The sequence below is a fragment of the Erinaceus europaeus genome, chromosome 5 (assembly GCF_950295315.1).
Source record: "Erinaceus europaeus chromosome 5, mEriEur2.1, whole genome shotgun sequence".
Taxonomy (NCBI): domain Eukaryota; kingdom Metazoa; phylum Chordata; class Mammalia; order Eulipotyphla; family Erinaceidae; genus Erinaceus; species Erinaceus europaeus.
This window is the reverse complement of record NC_080166.1, coordinates 41,462,156-41,477,224: the sequence shown is the minus strand read 5'-3', so window position 1 is coordinate 41,477,224 and position 15,069 is coordinate 41,462,156. Positions and strand designations below refer to the sequence as shown.

Genomic DNA, 15,069 nt, shown 5'->3' with positions numbered 1-15,069 from the left:
GGTCTGTTGGTATGCCTCTAGTTCTGCTTCTGGGATCCCTTGTTACATTGCTTGACGTTGTGGTCTATTTAGATGGTCATTCTGTTACATTGGTTTGGTCTCACTCCCCCTGCCTCTGGGAGATTTTGGTTTAGTCCTTGCCTTTTTGCGCTTCTTCCTTCTCCCCACCCCCTATAGTACATACTTCCTTGGTGCCTGACTCTTCCGCGGGTGGAGAGAGAGGCAAGACAGAATTGGGTTGTGATTAGATTAGATTAGTTTTTTGAACCATTCCCTCATGAACAAAGAAATACTGTTTCTCTGCTCAGCCTTGTGTCCCTGGTCATCTGTCTCCTGCCGCGAAGCTAGCCTGGCATACTGGCGCCCTGAACTTTGACTGACAGTGGTCAGGTTTTACTAAACCTGGTCCTCACACTTGGCAAAACATGTGTTGGCCCTTATGCTGGCCCTAGTTGTTAGCTTTAAGAGGTCATCATGTTCTGTAATAAACTGAACAGATATCTACTTGTTTGGTCACATGTATTTATTCTTGCATCAGTTTTAAAGTTTTACGACTTAGTGGACAATAAATCATATAGGTAGGGAGATATTAAGAGTGATTACAAAATGGCCAGTCTTGGGACTTAAGAGTTATGATCCTTGACCCATTGCTCAATCCACTTCATGATCTCATTAATATTATTTTCTAGATCTTCTGGTTCATTGCTGAGCAGCTGGTGCACTATTTCCTTCTCATAAGATTCTAAGGCTTCTTCATAAAGAACCTGAAAAATTTCACACTGAATATTCTCCTTTAGTTTCTTCTCATTATATCCCCTAAGAATGAGACAATATAACAAAACAAATTAATGGGGATTAGTTGGAGATTTAGAAACATACCCAGAAGTTAAGACACTAGAAAGTAAAACAAAAAACAAAAAATCTCAGGGTGGGGATAGGTAGCATAATGGTTATGCAAAGAGCCTCTTATGCTTGAGGCACCAAAGTCCCAGGTTCAATCCTCCGCACCACCAAAAACCAGAGCTGAGCAGTGCTCTAGTAAAAAAACAAAACAAACAAACAAAACAAACCACCTTTAGAATACTTTTTTTTTGCCTCCAGGGTTATTGCTGGGGCTCAGTGCCTGCACCATGAATCCACTGCTCCTAGAGGCCATTTTTCCCCCTTTTGTTGCCCTTGTTATGGTTATTATTGTTATTGTTGATGTCATTCGCTGTTGGATAGGACAGAGAAATGGAGGGGGGAGGGGAAATCAGAGGGGGAGAGAAAGACAGACATCTGCAGACCTGCTTCACCGCCTGTGAAACAAACCCCCTGCAGGTGGAGAGCCGGGGGCTTGAACCAGGATCCTTATGCCTGTCTTTGCGCTTTGCGCCACATGCGCTTAACCTGCTGCGCTACTGCCCGACCCCCTAGAATACCTTTTTTAAAAAAGTTATTTATTTATTTTTAAGAATTCATGAGAAAGATAGGAGAGAAAGAACCAGACATCAATCTGGTACATGTGCTGCTCAGGATTGAACTTGGGAGCTCATGCTTGAGAGCCCAATGTTTTATCCACTGCTCCACCTCCCAAACCAATACCGTCTCACAGCTCAAACCAAGTAAAAGTGGAAAACATTTTCCATAAAGCTTTATATTTTATGGCTATTATGAATGAAAACAGATGTGTTCCTGTACGAACTAACTCAAATATAACTTGCTTCACCGCTTGTGAAGCGACCCCTTGCAGGTTGGGAGTGGGGGCTCGAATCAGGATACTAGTTCGAGTCCTTACTAAGCTTTGTACTATGTGTGCTTAACCTGATGTGCCACTGCCTGGCCCACCTCAAATATTTTTTACAGGTTATAAAATAATGATTTATTAGCCTGTTAGTTTTCCCACTGCCAAGGATAATCTGAGTGGTTAATATTCACTGAGCAGCAAAGAATGTTATTGGCATGGCTATTTTTCAAACAACGTTTCACATTAAGGAAAAAAAAAAAAACATGACTAAGAGCCAAGGAGACAGCACAGTGGTTATGCAAAAAGAAAATGCCTGAGACTCCAAGGTCCCAAGTTTAATCTATGGCATATAGCAGAGCTGAGCAGGGCACTCATGAAATAAATATATTTTAAAATCATAACTAATACAATTTCTTTTAAAAAATTATTTATTTTGGATACAGACCAAGAGAAATATGGAGAGAGAAAAGGGAGAAAGAGAGACACCTGCAGCACTGTTTTACTACATGTGAAGCTTTCCCCCTGCAGGTGGGGACTGGGGCCTTGAACCTGGGTCCTTGTACAATGTAATGTGTATACAATCAAGTGAGCCACACCAGTCCCACAAACTGCGAGTTGAAGTATTCATTTGCTTATAAAGTATTGCTGTATGTTACAAATCTATTCCTCTTATATCCAAATACTGGGTTTTAGACCTAGGTTTTTAACAAGAGCTCAGATAAAGTAGTAGTAACACAGAACCCTTTATTATAATAGTGGTGGCCTTGGTGTATTGCACCAAAGTAAAAGACCCTAGTGTGTCGGGGGAAGAGTACATGTCCAAAAAGGATGACAAAGGATCTAGTGGGGGTTGTATTGTTATATGGAAAACTGAGAAATATTATGCATGTACAAACTATTGTATTTACTGTTGAATATAAAACATTAATCCCCCAGTAAAGAAATTAAAAATAAATAAGTAAAAAAAAAAAAAAGTGGTGGCCAGTTTACATTGTACCTTAGGAATTCTTTTTTTTTAAGCTTTCTTTCTTTTAAAAAAATATTTTATTTATTTCCTTTTGTTGCCCTTGTTGTTTTATTGCTGTAGTTATCATTGCTGTCATTGTTGTTGGATAGGACAGAGAGAAATGGAGAGAAGAGGGGGAAAGACAGAGAGGGGGAGAGAAAGATAGACACCTGCTTCACCACTTGTGAAGTGACTCCTCTGCAGGTGGGGAGCCGGGGCTCGAACTGGGATCCTTACACTGGTCCTGTGCTTTGCGCCACCTGCGCTTAACCCGCTGCGCTACAGCCCGACTCCCATACCTTAGGAATTCTATGTTTTTCTTCTCTTACCTTGTTTCCAGTCTTTTGTATAACACACTGTTATCGGTTCTCAGCACAAACACTATATGAAACCAGCGTTCAGGGAAGAAATCACAACCATGATAATCAACGATAACTCCACCTTCTCTCATTTGGTTCTCTAATTCATCGACTACCTATAATAAAATACATATATATAAAGATGGAATGTTTCTTTAAAAAATTCAGCTGTATCATTAAAAATTTAAATGCATTAACAATTGTACTTACTCTATCTTCATCTAAAATGGGACAATCATATTCTTCATCATAGCCATCATACAACTGCCCTAAAAGAGATTTACATTGGCTCATTCAAGTGGCATTTTCTACGTAAGTTTCAAATTATTTCTAGGGTTTAGGAATTTAAGTACATCCTTAATTACTCCTCTAGAGATAAGGGAGTTGATTAATACAACAGATGTCCCATGGACACTGTCTATAGAGACCAATACCAATAAATCACCAAGGAGATTTGAATTGCAACATATTTGAAACCATCACTCATTTATTGCCAGGGTCATCACTGGGGCAAGGTGACTGTGTAATGAATCTACTGCTCCTTGTAGCTGACTCTTATTACCTCTCTCCCATTTGAAACAGAGAAACTGAGAGGGAAGGAAGATATAAAGATGGAGACAGAGATAGCTGTAGCACTGCTTCACCGCCTGTGAACTTCCCCTCTGCAGGTGGCTTGAACCCAGGTTACTGTGCATTGGTAATGCATGCACTCTACTGGGTGCACTGCCACCTCCAACCCCATTTGAAATCAACTCAGAAGAATAAGTAATAGACAGTAGAATCTGTGGGGCTTAGCAGAGAAGGGCTGCATTATTTTTGTTTGTTTGAGTCAAGAAGAGAGAATGCAAGGATGGATACAAATACTTTCACACATTAAAAATGGACTGAGTTCCAAATTTACTACCCCAAGGATAGTAGTTGTATAAAAACCAACAACTGGTACTTGATTCCAGAAATGAGCTTCTGTGAGTGAGTTCACAGTGCTGGTCCCAGTTCGGCACCATATGCCGGGCTGGGCTAGCTTCACGGGCGGTAGAGAGAAGACCAGGGACTCATGGCTGAGCTGGGAAGCAGTATCTCGTTTATTAATCAGATACATCGCCTTTTATGCATCTCTTCACCAGAAGTAGCAAGCGAAAGGGAATGACTAGGAGAGGGGGTGGAGCAAAAAGAGCACAAAAAGAACATAGAAAGCTTCCATCTAACCAGTGGGGATTAAACCAATACCCTGCAGGCAGGGTGGGACCCAGGTAAAACAGTGATTATGTAAGTAGACCACATCGTGTAAGTAATACAAGCGAACCTAATGTGATGATCAAAACAGAAGATCTTATAAGCAGAATTTAGAAGCATACCAACACACAGGGCCTGGGGAAGGAAGGTAAGTACCTACATGCTTCTGAACATTATCATACTTCTAATACCCTAACAATTAATTACAAGTTAAATCAAGTTATCTCAGAAGGCAAAATTACAAAGGCAGATATGAATCTAACATAAAACCTAGGGGGAAAAAATGGCAATGATTAATCTATTATAAAGGTTGATTTAAGTATCTACAATGTCTTTAACCTCAACTCCTGGGTTAATACAGATGGAAGTAATCTGTGTAACAATCTCAGGACTGTAATTCCATGTATCCCATCAGAAATAATCAAGTCTTAGAATTTTTATTTTTTTAAATTAAGATTACGTTTTTACTATGACTTTTCATATAGTAAAATGAAATTTGAATTTTTCTTTTTAATTTTTTTTTTTGCCACCAGGGTTATTGCTGGGGCTTGGTGCAGGGATGAATCCATGAATCTCAACGGCCATTTTTCCTATTTTGTTTTGCTAGGATAGAGATAAATTGAGAAGGGGGATAGGAGAAAAAACACCTGCTGACCTGCTTCACTGTTCATGAAGTATCTACCCTGTAGGTGGGGAGTGGCAGCTTGAAGCTGGGTCCTAGCGCACAGTATTATGTATACTTAACAGAGTGTGCCACCACTCAGTCCCCTGTCTTAAGACTCTGCCATATGTAGTACTTTGTAGTCTTGGTAGGCATATAAACCAGTCCTTTAATTTTAAATCTTGCCTCTTAATGAACAAGATAGTCCTCTTTTGGAGTTTACAATAAAATTAGAGAGTAAAAGTTGGAAATTATACTGATAATATTTTAATGCAGTAGGATGGGCACCTATGATGTTTGAAATATAAACTTGGGATACCAGGAAAGGCCTCCAGGGGCGGGGGTATGTCTAAGTGGAAACAAAGTAGTTGGTTAGACCAAGAACAGATAGGTAAAGAGAGTGCAAGGAAAAATTGTTTGAGGGACAACAGGACACTACAGACTTCAGTATACTGAAGAGGACACAGAGGAAAAGTGGCTGTATGTAGGACTGGAATTATCAACTACTGTCAGTTTATAATTTTTTATACTTTTTATAGGATGGACCTTATCAGAAAATGATGCCACTCTAATTTCTATCAACTTTTTTTTTAAACCAAAGCACTGACCAGCTTTGGCTTATGGTGGTGCTGGAGATAGAGCTTGGGACTTTAGAACCTCAGGCATTGGAGTCTCTTTGTATAACCATTATGCTATCCATCCCTGTACCTCTACTAACTTTTTATTAAGCCAAATGGGTCTGTGAGGTTTGGAGGTAGGCAAGAATCAGGAAGCTGGCAAGTACTTAAGTTTGGCTTCAGAGCTGGTAGTTGATTCCCCCCCTGGCAGTACAGGACTCCTATATTCATATTCCACCCCTTCTGGGCCAACTTAAAAAAAAAAAAAAAGATTAACGAGTGACAAACAAAACACCATGTGATGCCAGGCATCAAACTTAAGACACACTTGGAATTTTTTTCTTTTTTGCTACCAGGGTTACCACTAGGGCTCCATGCCTACCCCACTCCACTGCTATAACTAGTAGCCAACCCTCCCTGCAGTCTTTTTAAGTTTTGAACAGAGAAACAGAGACAAGGGAGATAGATAGGGAATAGGAGGGGAGCAGTGGCTTTATCCACTGCCACGTTTTGGGTCATGAAGCAGGGAGATGCTGGGAGACACATTAAGTGCTCTTAAATATAATCAGAGACAGGGACCTAAAAAATGTCTGGCTTTGAAGAAGACAGGTCAAGAGAATTCATTATGTATAAAAATCCATCAGCAATCTGAAAGAACAGACTGTTGTAAAAAAGAGGCAGTAAAAGAGAATGAACTCCAAGAGTGACTCCTACCACACCAACAATCACTAGAAGTGACACTTCAGAGATAATGAATAGGCTGCAAAAACTCAAGTTGTTACCTACTGTTATTCCTGTTGGGGTTGAAGGAAAACTTATTTTTAAAAACATAAATGCCAAAGCACCAAAAAAAAAAAAATCAAACTGATCAATGAAAACTTTTATTTTTCACATTAAAGGCTAATGAAAAAACCAGTAATTATCAACCCCATCAAACAAAATCTAACAGCACAGTAACTATATTTACTTGCTAAATGCCATTCAAGTTTTCTAAACAGGACTTGAAAACATCCAGCATGCATGTTAAATCAGTACAATGAAGACCAAGTATACATGTCACATGCACCAAGGCTAGACTACACATTATCATAGTCATCATCATCATCATCATCGTCATCATCATCATCTTCACGCTTTCTTTTCATGGCATTGGATGATTCACTGGCAGCATTTTGTGATGACACCATATTTGTGGTAATAAGGATATTTTTGGACCCAATTAATGATGGATTAATAAGAACATTCTGAACTGCTGATGTTGCAGGAATTGCTGCCTTTACAGCTGGGGCCTGTGCAGTGGGCATCTGCACTGTAAACCTCTGCCCTGTAAGGGACATTGGAGTCCCTGCTTTAGTTGAAACAGACATGGTTTGTGGCGTTGGTGTGCCAAGTGTAGGGGTAGTTGGTCTGCTAGTAACTGAACCAACACTCAACCTTGGAACTGTTATTCTTCCCGCAGAAGTAGATGCCTTTTTTTGTAAAGACTTAAGTTTATAGTTTGGAGCAGTCAAGCAGTATCTGTCAGGTGGCAACCGAGGGCCTGAATATGGCTTGATTAATGGCAAAGGGGTTTGATTTCTTTGCCTTGCGATATCCAGTAAAAAATCTCTTGGGGGAGGAGAAGTGAAAGACTGATCTGCACGACACTGAATTGCTAATCTCACATCATCTGCGTCAACAGTACTTTTCTTAGCATGACTTGAATAAATTTTCGCATCATCTAAAATAGTGGTCACATATCGGAAGGCAAACTCCAACATCTGATTTATAACTCTTGGCTCATATTCTGTAATCCCCATATCCTTCAGGATTTGTGCCATCATCTGTGCATCTTTCGGCATGCTCTTGGGAGAAGCCATCTTGCCAGACTCCATGATATCCGGTGATCAGACTTTAGACCATTTGAAAAAAACAGCAACATTAGATCAAACCTGAAATAGTCACTTTAATAGCAACTGTCAGGAACTTAGAAAAAATTTAAATATGTTAAAAATGAACATATTAAGTCTGTGTTAACTTTAATGAGGCCCATCTAAAGTTCCTTTTATTTAAATTTACTGAGTTTGTGCCTTGTACAAATCACTGAAAAATGTTAAAAGATGGAGATAGAAAAAAGGGAATAAAAAAATACTGGAGGATTGACCTGCAAGGTGGAGCAGTCTAGTGATGGACCCTCAAACATGAGGTCTTGAGTTCAACCTCCAGCATTGCAGGGTGATGCTTCAGTTCTCTCTCCCTCATAATCAAAATAAACAAATAAATAAAATGGGGGGGGAACAGGGTGAAATAATGGAAATTTACTTTTGAAAACATGCAGGTGTGTGCAGGCATGCAACCACCATATTAATTTAAGCAATCATTAAGACAGCCATGTCCTTCTACTGAACTCAATATACTGGTTTTGGATAAGACTTGGCACCATCTAAATCTTTGCATCATGTCAACTCAAAAAACATTTTTCCTCTTTCCCCATATTCAGATTCTATCTAAACTAAACTAAATCTCTTCAAGGAAAGTCTTCTCAGTTATTACTGTTCACAGTAACTGCCAGAAAGGAGAAAATGTAATGGCTGAAACAACCACAACATGATGTTTGTGAGTTCCAATGGAACATATTCTGTGGCAGAAGGTAGACAGCATAATGGTTATGCAAACAGACCCTCATGCCTGAGGCTCCAAAGTCCCAGCTTCAAGCTGCCTTTGCCACCATAAGCCACAGACAGTGCTCTGGTTAAAAAAAAAAAATTAAAAAAAACTTTAATTACAATCTATCTCTGATTTCTGTATCCTTAGAATAAGTACAGTTCTAATATTCTACCTTTTATAAATCTTTTTTTTTTAATTTCTGTGGTTTTTGGAAGTGGTGTAGTAGATAGAGCACTGGACTCTTAGGGATAAGGTCCTGGCAGCACATGCACCAGAGTGATGCTCTGGTTCTACTTCTATCTCTCTCAGTAATAAATATTTTAAAAATATAAATTAATTTAAAATTTTCTTTCCTTAAAGTTAATTTAAAATGAATAAATCTAACAGAAAAGTGTTCCTTACCTTCTCGAGCTAAATCGCCCACATTAACGTATTTCAATCCTGATCTTGTTGCAAGTTCTTTGCCTAGAGTTGTTTTTCCAACCCCTGGTGTACCTGTAAGACAAGCCACAGGAAAATACAAATACGCATTAGACATTACCCACCTGTGTTTCTTAAATTTAACTGAAACGTTTCCCACTTTTTAATTCTCTATGAATTAACATACACTAGCACCCAACCAAAAGTCTGCTGATAGCGCTCTCAACCAATTCAGACCTACTGCCACCAGCCAGAGGAATTCCCAGGGTAAAACTAACCACCTCAAATAAACTGCCACCATTTATTTACTTTACTATAAATTACTATACATTTGCTCATAGAAATCCTACACATCCTATCTGTGTATAAGCAAAATAGTCAACTCTGCTCTCAACTTACTTCCAATAGAAAGGACACATTTAATATTTTACAATACAGCTTAAGCCAGAACAAAGTCTGATCCAAACAAGCGTATGTGAAATAGTCTCAAGAAATCCATTTTGAGGAGTCAGGCGGTAGCGTAGCAGGTTAAGCGCGGCAAAGCACGCTCCCCACCTGCAGGGGAGTCGCTTCACAGGCGGTGAAGCAGGTCTGCAGGTGTCTATCTCTCTCCCCTCTCTGTCTTCCCCTCCTCTCTCCATTTCTCTGTCCTGTCCGACAATGACAACAATAAAAGGGCAAAAGGGAATAAATAGATATTTAAAAAAGAAATCCGTTTTTAAAAAATCATTTTATTAAGGGCTTAATGGTTTACAGTACAATCTCTCATCTCCCAATGGTAAGTGCCTATTCCCATAAGAAATCTTTATTAAATATAAACATAAATTTGTAGGAGACAAGGGGGTGGGAGACAGCATGGTTGTGCAAAGGGACTCACGCCCGAGGCTCCAAAGTCCCAGGTTTAATCCCCTGCACACCTTAAGCCAGACCGAGCAGTGCTCTGGAAAATGAAAAAAATAATAAATTGTTGAGGCCAATTTGCAGTTCTTAATGTTTGTGCGTTTCCAATAGGCTATTTTTATCAAAGATAAACATTCAATTACTTTGTTCCTACAAAGTGCATTTCCATTTCCCGTATGCAGCAGTGACGGCTGCGGCTTGCTCACCGATACATCCACACACTCAGGCTAAGCCACCAGCGATGCATCCTGCAGTCCTCACCATGCACCTTGCACACCCTCCTCCAAGAGGGTCCAGAGAACGAGGGGAAAAGCCCACAACCGAGCGGATCTTGGGAGCTTTACAACCAATAGACAGCACGACACATGCTGCTCAGCAGACTCTGCTTTTTCGTTAACATATATATATATATATATATAAAGTCTCTGACGTTGACTCCACAAACGAGTCATCCCACTACCCCCACACCGTCACACCGTGAGAGCGATCTGGGAAGATTCCCTGCTAAGAAGGAAAAACGAAAGCGGCCAGGAAGGCCTGAGGACTGAGCATTCCCGCCCCTCACGTCTGCTCAACACTCGGCTGCCACTTCACGGCCCCAAGCCCGACTCACAAAGGTGAGGCAGCCGGCCGGCAAATGGGGGGGGGTGTCTACCTCTCTCCCCTCCCGCGCGGCTGCCGACCCACAGGAGTAACGTCTCCGCCCCAGCCTCCCGCATCCCGCGAGGGCTCGGTCTCGACGTCCCACCAACAGCCCCACCACAGGGCCCCAGTGCGCCTCCACACACAACACGGAGCAGCTCCACTTCAGGAGCCCCGAGCCCCTGAGCACGAGGAATCAATCTCAGGTCCGCCCCTCCGACCAACCCCTCCCGCCCGGCACCCTGACCGGTGAGCAGGACGTTGGGAAGCAACATGGTCCTCGCCACCGCAGGTCCGGATGCCAGACTCTCGCGCTTGACGCACAAACAGGGCGGCACCGGAAGCGGTGGGCGATGGTAAACGCCTGAGCCTCTCGGGTCCTCCAGATTCCGAGCGTCGTTCTGGACCCCACCCCCGTCACCTACTTACCAAACACCGGCTGGCTACCCAACTTTCTAAAACAAACTTATATAGGAGAGTCAGAGGCATGGGGACACGTCGGGTCGGCTTTTCGATTCAGGCAGCGCGCCGGATGCCTAAATCCGGTGCTATTTATATGGCCCCGCCCATCAGGTTGTGTCGCGGAAGCGCCGCTTAGTCTGAAAGGTCCCGGGGGGGCGGGGCCTCTGAATGGCTCCGCGCTGATCGGGCAGGGCTGGGTGAATGCCATTCTGTCTGGAGCAGAGCCTTGACTTCTTCCCTCCTCCACCCATGAGGGGATGCAGCTCCCGGAAAGTAAGACTGCCGTTGTTGGAGATTATTATGTAAATATTTCCTAGAGATTCAAGCCCGTGTCCGCCTTCACTTCTTCCCGGGCTTTCGTCGCTCCTCCTCTCGACCTGCGCATCCCATCTGGGGGGAGGTGAAGGAGGTGCTGCGGAGCTCGTCTCTGTCCTCCGCGGATAGCAGGATACGTCAGACGAGGGTCTCCACTTAGTATCTGCTGTGTAGGGTAGTGGTGGCTCTGCTGAGAATATTCTGGAGATCTCTCCCTGTCAGGAACTTGGTGTCTTCAGGGCCAGTTACCTCATTTTAAAGGTGGTACTTGTCAGTCTCGTTTGCACAGAGCTACTAGAGAGCCCTGACCGTTACTACAGTCTGCCTCTTTTATTATTTTCTCTTGCTATGTTTTACCCAAAGATGTTCTTTCCACATATCTACCTGTCTTGAATCTCCAAGAAAAATTTTATCGGGAATGATGTGCATATATGTAGGATTTGTTTTGTAGTGTCTACCATTTACAAAGTATGCATCCATACTGTATACGGTCTAACATACCTTCCTACTTTTAACTTTGTAGACTCTTGAAATCTTGCTTTCCCACTAACTTAAAGTTGGTGAATTTCTTGGCTTGCATAAAAAAAACAAAAACAAGACTTATCAAAGTGGGAAATAGTGTGCCAGATTTTTTCTTTTTATTATTTCCCCTTTTTTTTTTACAAAAATTTTATATTATGTATTTATTTTCCCTTTGTTGTCCTTCTTGTTTTTTATTGTCATTGTAGTTATTATTGATGTCATTGTTGGGTAGGACAGAGAGAAATGGAGAGAGGAGGGGAAGACAGAGAGGGGGAGAGAAAGACACCTGCAGACCTGCTTCACCGCCTGTGAAGCGACTCTCCTGCAGATGGGGAGCCGGGGGCTCGAACTGGGATCCTTACTCTGGTCCTTGCGCTTTGCGCCACCTGCGCTTAACCCACTGCGCTACCGCCCAACTCCCTCTTTTTCCTCCTCCTCCTTTTCCTTCTTCTTCAACAGAACACTGCTCAATTCTGACATATGGTGGTGTGAGGAATTGAACCTGAGACCTCTGAGCCTCAGGCATAAGAGTCTGTTTGCATATGCTATTTCCCCCGTCCACTGTTCTTTTTTCCTTAATGTGTATAAATAAAGAATGGTTGTTGTAGAAATTTTTTGCAGTTGGGTGTACAGTGTTCAAAGTAAGTTCACTATGTTGTTGGGAGCGAAAAGCGAAAAAGCTGCATCTGTAATTTGAAATGAGAGAGTATGTTTGGTATGGAAACTACATGGGTATAGTTGCCTAAATTTTCCTTAATGACAACAGGTAAGTACACAAATTATGTATGCTTTTTTCCTGCTTTCTCTGATACAATGTTGAGTTCTTGGGAAAGGTTTACATTTGCAACCTGATAAGTAGATAAGTTGGCAGTTATAGCTAATAAAAGTAAAAGTAAAATTTATTTTAAAAAAGTTTAAAAATTATTCCTTGTTGCACCTGTTTACTATGTTCTCTTTCACTAGTTCTTAAGCCTTTATTATGCAACTGATTTTAATCAGTAAATATTTATTACCATACATCTGCTTTTCTTTAATTTTTTTCTTCTTGCCCTTTAGGTGAACTGTACTTTAATGTAATACAGGTTGTATTCTACGGATGGGAACTTTTAAGGTTTATAATGTCAAAGACTTTTCTTAGACCAAAGGTGTCTTCCACAAAGGTATGACACATTAAGAAGTCCTTTTAATGCCCCCAAAAGATTTATAAATGTTTATATGTTCTTAATGACTTACTGCTATTAAAGTAATGGTGCTTAGTTTTTTGTTTGTTTGTTTGTTTTTTACCAGAGCACTGCTCAGCTCTGGCTTATGATGGTGTAGGGTATTGAACCTAGGACTTAAGAGCCTCATGCATGAGAGTGTGTTTGCATAACCTTTATGGTATCTACCCCACACCCCACTATTTGTTCTAATTGGCCATCTAGGAAAAGTCTAATAAGTTGTCAAGTATGTGTACACTAAAAGCATAACCTTAATTTTAAGCAAATATATACAATCCCAGTTACAAAGGTGGAAGCCTAGTGAATGAAAGAGACGTAGCAGAAAGAGAAACATGTTGGATTGTTGAAAAGTCATGACATATTTTTCTGTTTTTCTATGCAAAAATGTGTCATGAGTTTTCTGATAACCCAGTATTTGAGTTGCAGAAAGCCTGTGGTGAGTACGGTGTGCCAGTTCTCAGCAAGGCTAAGGGGTGGAGTAGGATGACTGTAAGTTACAAGCTTATTTTTTCTTAGTACTTGGATCTGCTTGCCCTCATTCATTTCTCTCTCTCTCTCTCAGAACATTTATTTATGGGGCTTGGCGATGGTCCACCAAGTAGAGTGTGCATATTACCATCCTGTAGTTGTTTCTTTTTCTCTCTCCCTCTCTTATCTCCTCCTTCCGTCTCAAGTTCTCTCATTATCCAAAGCAAATAAGTAAATAAACATATTTCAAAAATGTATTTATGTGAGTGAGAGAGAAGCTGAGAACCTCTCTGGATAGCATATTAGGTGCTGGGGCTGGTCATCAAATCTCATGCTGGCAAATCCTGTACTCTACATGCCATCTCCCAGATCGCACTGCTTTTTCCCTGATCTTTAATTAATTACTTAACCTTGCTGTCCCCCCCCCCCCCCCCGCAGGAGTTCACATTTATGTAAGAAATGAAATGTAGGGTCTGGGTGGTGACACACCTGTTTGAGTACACATGCTATAATACACAAGGACCCAGGTTCAAGTCTCCATTCCCCACCTGTAGGGGGAGGTTTCGTGAATGGTGAAGTAGTACTGCAGGTATCTGTCTCTTTCCCTGTCTTGCCTGCCCTTCAATTTCTCTTGGTCTCTATCCAAAAATAAAAATTAAAAAAGGAAGTAAAGCTAAGAAAAAAAAAAATGAAATGTATAAGTAACACTTAGTTCACAATTGCTATGAAAAAGTTTAGATAATATTAATGTACTCCAAAAAACAGGAGAGAGGACATAATAAGGTAGATGTGACTCAGATATTTACCCAGAACTTTTTACTTCATTACCTACTGCTGATAATGTTCTTTGCCCTCTGTTCATTAAAGAGAAATATGTGGCTTTTACATTAGTAAAATATTTATATTCCCAACTTGCTTCTCCTGAACCTACAGTTAGATTTATCTTCTGGTGCTTTTTCTCCTAGAAAGCATTAAGTGGCTTTTTTTTTTTTTTGACTGCATATTCTTCAAGGAAAATGTAATATTGGCCCCTTATTGGCATACAATTCTCTACATTTATATTGTTGTAATATTTAGTAAAATACTTTAAAATTCCAATTAAGGCTTTTTAATATTTCTAGATATTTTTAGGTTAAAATTGTTTAATTATGTACACAGGTAAAAGTTTTTGGCTTATGGTGGTGCAGGGGATTGATCCTTAGACTTTGGGGAACCTCAAGTATGAGAGTCTCTTTGCATAACCATTATGCTATCAACCCTCCGCCCTAAAAGGTTTTAAGTAGATGGAAATGATGCAAGTAAATGTGAAGAAGTCAGCAGTAGTAAATGTAAAGAAGTCAGCAGTTTCTTTTTTTAAAAATTTTTTTTATATTTACTTATTTTCCTTTTTGTTGCCCTTGTTTTTTATTATTGTTGTAGTTGTTGTTGTTACTGATGATGTTGTTGTTGGATAGGACAGAGAGAAATGGAGAGAGGAGAGTAAGACAGAGGGGGAGAGGAAGACAGACACCTGCAGACCTGCTTCACCATTTGTGAAGCAACTCCCCTGCAGGTGGGGAGCCGGGGGCTTGAACTGGGATCCTTAACGCCGGTCCTTGAGCTTAGCGTCACCTGTTTAACCCACTGCGCTACTACTGCCCGACTCCCGAAGTCAGCAGTTTCTATAGATCAGAATATCATGAATCACAACTCACTTTTTATTATTATTATTTAAAATTTTTAAAAAATATTTATTTTCCCTTTTGTTGCCCTTGTTGTTTTCATTGTTGTTGTTATTGATGTCGTGGTTGTTAGATAGGACAGAGAGAAATGGAGAGAGGAGGGGAAGACAGAGGGGAAGAGAAAGACACCAGCAGACCTGCTTCACCGCCT

The 15,069-nt window shown here is 40.8% G+C and overlaps 3 protein-coding genes across 4 annotated transcripts in view; 1 reads left to right on the top strand and 2 right to left on the bottom strand.

Annotated features, from left to right (window-relative positions):
* Positions 1-505: 505 nt before the first annotated feature.
* AK6 (adenylate kinase 6) lies at positions 506-10,591 on the bottom strand. 2 transcript variants are annotated; one of them, XM_007538032.3, is made up of 5 exons: positions 10,458-10,591; positions 8,651-8,743; positions 3,302-3,360; positions 3,062-3,207; positions 506-816 (listed from the first exon to the last, which is right to left on the bottom strand). In XM_007538032.3, the coding sequence occupies exons 1-5, from the start codon at positions 10,483-10,485 to the stop codon at positions 624-626; spliced, it is 519 nt and encodes a 172-aa protein (XP_007538094.1). In that variant the 5' UTR covers positions 10,486-10,591; the 3' UTR covers positions 506-623. The 2 variants fall into 2 exon arrangements, with proteins under 2 accessions (XP_007538094.1, XP_060047229.1); XM_060191246.1 differs by lacking the exon at positions 10,458-10,591 and adding an exon at positions 10,182-10,382.
* Positions 6,468-10,506, bottom strand: TAF9 (TATA-box binding protein associated factor 9). The gene is made up of 3 exons (XM_007538031.2): positions 10,458-10,506; positions 8,651-8,743; positions 6,468-7,493 (listed from the first exon to the last, which is right to left on the bottom strand). Exon 3 carries the CDS (start codon positions 7,474-7,476, stop codon positions 6,679-6,681), a length of 798 nt encoding a protein of 265 aa, XP_007538093.1. The 5' UTR covers positions 7,477-7,493; positions 8,651-8,743; positions 10,458-10,506; the 3' UTR covers positions 6,468-6,678.
* Positions 10,592-10,811: 220 nt separating the features above from the next.
* Positions 10,812-15,069, top strand: part of RAD17 (RAD17 checkpoint clamp loader component) — a 45,772-nt gene continuing 41,514 nt past the window's right edge. Inside the window, exons 1-2 of the mRNA XM_007538033.3 lie at positions 10,812-10,945; positions 12,566-12,669. Coding sequence (XP_007538095.2) covers positions 10,930-10,945; positions 12,566-12,669 — 120 coding nt within the window. The 5' untranslated portion in view covers positions 10,812-10,929. The remainder of the gene's footprint in view (positions 10,946-12,565; positions 12,670-15,069) is intronic.

Coding starts and splice junctions, on each gene's coding strand:
- TAF9 (XM_007538031.2), bottom strand. CDS start 7,476: ATGGAGTCTGGCAAGATGGCTTCTCCCAAGAGCATGCCGAAAGATGCA.
- AK6 (XM_060191246.1), bottom strand. CDS start 10,287: ATGCGGGAGGCTGGGGCGGAGACGTTACTCCTGTGGGTCGGCAGCCGC. Junction 3,361..8,650: donor GGGCGATTTAGCTCGAGAAG/GTAAGGAACACT, acceptor AATCTCTTTTAG/GGCAGTTGTATGATGGCTAT. Junction 3,208..3,301: donor CCATTTTAGATGAAGATAGA/GTAAGTACAATT, acceptor ATTTTATTATAG/GTAGTCGATGAATTAGAGAA.